This window comes from Brachypodium distachyon, chromosome 1, assembly GCF_000005505.3.
Source record: "Brachypodium distachyon strain Bd21 chromosome 1, Brachypodium_distachyon_v3.0, whole genome shotgun sequence".
NCBI classification, from domain to species: domain Eukaryota; kingdom Viridiplantae; phylum Streptophyta; class Magnoliopsida; order Poales; family Poaceae; genus Brachypodium; species Brachypodium distachyon.
Genome location: NC_016131.3, coordinates 21,324,464 through 21,330,701, shown reverse-complemented (window position 1 = coordinate 21,330,701; position 6,238 = coordinate 21,324,464). Strand labels below are relative to the sequence as shown.

General features: G+C 46.8%; 1 protein-coding gene across 2 annotated transcripts; it reads left to right on the top strand.

Moving 5' to 3' along the window:
* Positions 1 to 2,236: 2,236 nt before the first annotated feature.
* LOC100835982 (protein DETOXIFICATION 40) lies at positions 2,237 to 5,851 on the top strand. Of its 2 annotated transcripts, none has more exons than XM_010239412.3 (7): positions 2,237 to 2,668; positions 2,768 to 3,399; positions 3,519 to 3,575; positions 4,047 to 4,285; positions 4,513 to 4,631; positions 4,762 to 4,848; positions 5,475 to 5,851. In XM_010239412.3, exons 1-7 carry the CDS (start codon positions 2,384 to 2,386, stop codon positions 5,544 to 5,546), a joined length of 1,491 nt encoding a protein of 496 aa, XP_010237714.1. In that variant the 5' UTR covers positions 2,237 to 2,383; the 3' UTR covers positions 5,547 to 5,851. The 2 variants fall into 2 exon arrangements, with proteins under 2 accessions (XP_010237714.1, XP_024316326.1); XM_024460558.1 differs by having other exon boundaries at positions 2,544 to 2,668; positions 2,740 to 3,399.
* Positions 5,852 to 6,238: the final 387 nt, after the last annotated feature.

The following is a 6,238-nucleotide window of genomic DNA, read 5'->3' as shown; positions in this document are numbered from 1 at the left end:
TAGCAACAACTCATTATCCATGTCATTGTTGCCGCTTTTGTTGACCTCAGGTCATCATCGACAGATCACCATTGATGCCTCTTGGGAGTCCCTAGCCCTAACACGTGTGCCGAGAGGAGAGAGCACTTGGGTGTGACCCGACTCAGAGATGGGTGCATATTGACCTGTACAGGCATCGTGCACCCATATTGCCTATTTGAACATGGCTCCAAGAATTACGCCTCTAACCTAGTAGCCGAGTCAGCGGCCATGTTGACCTGATCGGTGGGACCACTCTGCCAGAACGAGCTAAATCTTATGCGGTAAAAGTTGATGCAAAGTTTCTTAAATGAGTATTCCGGAGGAACTCACCTCATAGAGTAAAATCGAAGCCACTAGCAAGAGGATGTCCGCAGGTGGAGTTACCCCACAATGCTTCACAAAAAAAAATTGAACTAAAACAACGACAAAAATTCAGGAACGGAGATAGGAGTAGTATATATTTCTTTTGAAAACAATGAAACAATATGATTCATAATTTCTGGAACTTATTTCATCTTCAATTTGGATTGTAAAACGAGAAAAATTAAAGAGGAAAAAAAAGGAACGGAAGCGGTGGCGTGGTGTCGAGCTTGTCTCGTGCCCGATCGAGCCCTCGCCTGCGCTGGTTGGGCAGTCCGCAGTCCGGCCGGATGGAGCAAGTAGGCCGGTCAAATGGGCCAGGGGAGTTAGCGGTCCAAGGAAAAAGAAAAGAGAGAAGGGAAGCCAGGCTGGGCTTTGGTGGAGACGTTCGGGCGAAACGAAGAGAGAACGAAGTTGGACTGGGATTTGGCCCAAGCGGCCTAGGAGAAAGTAAAGAGGCTGAAATCTTGAGAAGAAACGTCTTATACTTGAGAAGAAAAATGTAAAAGGCTGAAATTCCCCCTAAATAGAGTAAAGGGTGAGACTCCACCAAAATACAAAATTTTAAAATTTGGTTAATTTGGTGAATTTTAAATGACACTAGCATACAATATTCAAGGCGTTAGAAATTGGTACTACACTGGTATTAGTATGAAGTGGGTGCACTGTTCGATGGGTTTCGTCCCGTTACATAATTAGTGTTGGCTTGTGAACAGACTTGTGATTGTCAATAATGATTTGGCGTAGTTGGACCTCCGGTATTCACCTGTACACTTGTGTTGTCAAAATATGCACTTCCACATTACCGGGACTAACTTAGCGCGTCCGGTATACTATTAGGACTTCTGATACATTTTTATCTTCTAAAAGAGAACAGAGGAATTCATCAACCGCATATTAGGTGCATATGTGTGTGTGCGGCCACAAATGATATCAGTAGTGGCGGTCTGTAGTTTAAAAAATTCAGGAAAATAATTGTGGATGTGATTTGTGTCATAATACATGAATATTTAAATTATTATACTATTATAAACTAAACTCATGAAATATTACTTCCTCCGTCATACATTAAGTGACTAAAATTTGCCCAAATATAAATGTATTTATACCCAAAAAATGTCTAGATACATGTAATGTTTCGTCACTTAATATGAAACGGAGGAAGTATAATTATTAGAAACTTGAGCCACTCCCAATGCATTCTCTCCTGCCTACCATATCTAAGCTTGCAGTGTCACTTACATACTCACCAACGGGGTGGGCCCAGGATTTTGAGAATTGGTATTCAAATTTTGAAACCAAAGGAAAGAATTGATCTTTAGGGTTAAAGTTGATGAATTCTTAATTGCATTCGGTTATGATTGCATATTATGCCACCGAGGACTGAGCCAAGGGGAGGAGGTAGTTGAAGAGGTGGACTTGATTGAATACCTTGTTATTTTGATTTATTTTCTTTTTTCTCTTGCTATATATTTTAAAAAAAATATCTAGTTTGTTTCCTGGCAAAAATAATTGGTTTTCAGGTATTATACCTTTTTTTTAGGTCTTCAGGTATTTTACCTTTCACTGCAGGTGTGCCCGCCCCGTCCATCCCAATGGGCCATATCTTACATGAATAGATATCATACGGGCCTAATTGGACGAGAGTTAAGAGATTTTCCGCTGGGAGCATAAAGCGTTGGGACTTGGGACAGGCGAGGTGTCTCCACTCTCCAGTCTCCACTGATCTCGGGTCGCACCGTCGCAGTAATGTCGCCAGACACCATCATTGTTTAATCATTGCACGGCGTGAGCAATCATACAGCAGTATCTTTCCTGAGGCACGGGGGGCCTGTCAGAAGTAAAGTCAGTCCAGTGTCACTTCACCCACCACGGTCCTCTGTTTTCCTCCCCAACATTGACGTAGCAGCAGATCAAGCAGGAGCTGCACCAGTAAAACGCCAAAACACCACGCGACGCGACACTCCTCGCCCCCGAGCCAGGACCCCAGAAATCGTCTCCAATGGGTCGGTCGGCTGAGCACGCCGGCAGCGGCGGCGCCGTGGACGGGCGGCTGGAGGCTCTGCTCTCCAGCACCGAAGGCAGCGGCGCGCGTCGCATGGCGTCGGCGGCGGCGCTGGAGCTGCGTCTTCTGGCGCCGCTGGCCGCGCCTGCCGTGGCCGTGTACATGCTGATCATCGTGATGTCCTCCGCCACCCAGATCTTCTGCGGGCAGCTCGGCAACGTCCAGCTCGCCGCCGCCTCCCTTGGCAACAACGGCATCCAGGTCTTCGCCTACGGCCTAATGGTAAATATAGTTCCCCTGCATCCACAGCACACTTTCTACTACGGAGACGAACACCAAAGCTAATTAACCAGGTGCCCGAGCGGCCATGGCATGATGAAGCTGGGGATGGGGAGCGCGGTGGAGACGCTGTGCGGGCAGGCGTACGGCGCCGAGAAGCACGAGATGCTGGGGGTGTACCTGCAGCGGTCCACGGTGCTCCTGACGGCCACGGGGCTGCCTCTCGCCGCCATGTACGCCTTCTCGGAGCCCATCCTTCTGCTCCTGGGCCAGTCCCCGGAGATCGCTGCCTCTGCCGCGAGGTTCGCCTACGGCCTCATCCCGCAGATCTTCGCCTACGCGGCAAACTTCCCCATCCAGAAGTTCCTCCAGGCGCAGAGCATCGTGGCGCCCAGCGCCTACATCCTCGCCGCCAGCCTGGTCCTCCACGTGGCGCTGAGCTGGGTGGTGGTGGACCGGCTCGGGCTGGGCCTGCTGGGCGCGTCGCTGACGCTGAGCCTGACGTGGTGGGTCCTCGTGGCCGGGCAGTTCGCGTACATCGTGATGAGCCCCAGGTGCAGGGCCACGTGGACCGGGTTCACGTGGGCGGCCTTCGCTGACCTGGCTGGGTTTGCCAAGCTGTCTGCCGCGTCGGCCGTGATGCTGGCGCTCGAGGTGTGGTACTTCCAGGTGCTCATCCTCCTCGCCGGCATGCTGCCCGACCCGCAGCTCGCCCTCGACTCACTCACCGTCTGGTACAGTAATCAAGAACACAATCAATCATCCGATCCAGATATTTTCTGGAGTAAATATCTGTCGAGTTCTTTTTTGTTTTATGATCATGTGTTCTTAAATTGAATTCTGTTTTGTGCAGCACCTCGATCCAGTCATGGGTGTTCATGATTTCAGTAGGCTTCAATGCTGCAGCCAGGTTGGTTACATCGATCTGTTTGCAACTCGACCACTGTGCCATCGTAGGGACGTGTCCCTCTCAAAGCATTTATCGCAGTATGCGGTAGCTGTCTGATCAGCCTGCGTGCATTCAGTTCCATGTTCAATGCCCATGTCCTGCTAGTACCTTTTCTCTTTCTGTTATGTTTTTGGTTGTTCTGGATCTGTTATTCAGTTACTATCTAGAGATAGTACGGAGGAAAAAACATGTCCTAGACCTGACACGAATATACTGAACTAAAATGCCTGAACCAAATCACCGGCACGTGACGATGATTTTGTATTCAATCTCGATTGGATCTCTATCTAAATTAACCATATCTTTCTTAACTCAATTATTCACCAGATTCAGCAACCTAAAATACTGGCCATGACCTGCCGCATCAAGGATCTGTTTATCTGAATTTGTTTTCGTCTGAACAAGTTTCGTGGATGTCGTTGTGGCCTGCAGCGTGAGGGTGGGGAATGAACTGGGCGCCGGGAATCCCAGATCGGCGGCATTCTCCGCGTGGGTGGTCACCGCCATGTCCGCGCTCATAGCAGTCGCTGCCGGTGCCCTCGTCTTCCTGCTCAGGGACAAGCTCAGCTACATCTTCACCGGAGGCGAGGCCGTCTCGCGCGCCGTCGCCGATCTCTGCCCTTTGCTCGTCGCCACCATTGTGCTCTGCGGAATCCAGCCCGTGCTATCAGGTAAATTATTGGCAACTCTATTTTAGAGTTAAAATCTGTATTTCATAGGCAATTCAGTACTAGTAGTAGGTTTTTGTGTGTTTCAGACTGATGCATGTGAATTCATAGGAAACCAAATTAAGTATATTTGTATCGTGAATTGATGGAGATGTCGATCTGGCTAGGGAATTCAGAGATCCTTTTTTTTTTACTCGTGCTGAGTTTTTTTTTTTACTGGATTGATGAAGGTGTGGCTGTTGGGTGTGGGTGGCAAGCATTGGTGGCATACATCAACATTGGATGCTACTACTTCATCGGCGTGCCCCTTGGCGTACTCTTGGGATTCAAATTTGACTATGGAATTAAGGTACTGTTAAGGTTTTCGATCCACCGAAGAGTAGAATCATCATTCATGCATGTCGAGTTGACTTAACAGTTGTCCACTGTCAGTAAACTTGTTGGATGTGTGATGAACTGATGATAGAGCTTGCGTGCAGGGACTGTGGGGAGGCATGATTGGAGGCACACTCATCCAAACAATTATCCTGTTGTGGATCACATTCAGAACTGATTGGAACAAGGAGGTAACTGAGCCTAGTCTTACCTTTGATTACCAGATTAGCACATTCCTCGATATCATTCATCATTTCATATAGCCAAAATGTCAAATGATTCCAACATCTCTAATGCCAAGACGCATCTATATTATGCGCCAAGGCTTATGTTAGGAAAATTATTTCAACCAACAGAGCGCATGCTTGACTGATCACTTAGTTTGGTTATGTCATTTGTCTTCTCTGAATTTTGGGTAGCATACTAGTAGTACATTGCAATATTTTAGGGCAATTATTTCGCCCAAGTGCACGCTTCTGGGTTCATTTAGGGAAGGTCGTTTCATTCATCCTCTTTTAATTTCTCAGAATAATCTAGTACATCTCGTTATTTAAGGACAATTATTCACCTAACTGCATGCTTCTATGATCATTTAGGCTCCGTTCTTTCATTTATTCTCTAGGAATTTTGCCTAAAATACTACTATACTATAGCTAGTATGCTCAATTATCCTTATTTTCTAATGGTATAATTTGCAATATCTTCTCCGTGGCCCTTGGGTTTGTAATGTCCACCTGTACATACCCCTTTAAAATTGCATAGCAGGAGTGTTTACTCGAAGCACTTGATTCATTATTGTCTTTGTTGGAACATATAGGTCGAGGAAGCGAGGAGAAGACTAGACAAGTGGGACGAAGCAAAGCAGCCTCTTCTCGCTAACATGCAGTAAACATGCCAGGAGAAGATGAAGGCTATGTATGCAGTATGCTGCTTCAAGTTGGACAGATCGTCGACCCTAAATCTCAGTACCGTAACATCTGCCACCGCTGACTGCAATGAGAAATCACCCTAAATCTCATCCATGGTTAGGTTCATATCCCTCGAATCCTTCACCCGGTTCTGAAATCCTTATAGGCTCCTAGCTAGCCTCATGATTCTTTCAGATGATGGTGCGGTTGTATCCCTGCCTAACTATGCATGCTACTCGTTGGTGCAAATGGTCATTAAGATCAATTAAAAATTCATTTTTTTAAATGGACCTTTATCTTTTACACTTCTGATTCTATAGCCCCTAGGGCGTGCGAAAACACAAGGACGTCTGGGATTGACGCGTACCCCTTTGACCGCTACGGCGGTTTTGTAAATATCGCGATCGTACAACCTAATCGTATGATCCTTGAAAGCCCATACGGGCCGTAAAGGGTTGTACGTGGTTGTATTTGTTGGCGTCGACGTGTATACCAACCAGGGTCTGACTTAAGTCGCCCGCCCTGAAAACCCGATGACTTTGAGATTTGGAATTAAGATTTGAGAGTGGCGGGTAATCATGAACAGAGGACAAATGTTTTTTCAAAGTAAACAAACTCCTATTCTAGCACTGAAAAATATACATTTAATATTTTGTATGTTTGCTAATTTTGG

Excerpts from the sequence above, each read along its gene's own strand:
- LOC100835982 (XM_010239412.3), top strand. The coding sequence starts at position 2,384 with ATGGGTCGGTCGGCTGAGCACGCCGGCAGCGGCGGCGCCGTGGACGGG. Across the intron at positions 3,576-4,046 it reads GGCTTCAATGCTGCAGCCAG|CGTGAGGGTGGGGAATGAAC; the intron begins GTTGGTTACATC and ends TGTGGCCTGCAG. Across the intron at positions 4,849-5,474 it reads GAACTGATTGGAACAAGGAG|GTCGAGGAAGCGAGGAGAAG; the intron begins GTAACTGAGCCT and ends TGGAACATATAG.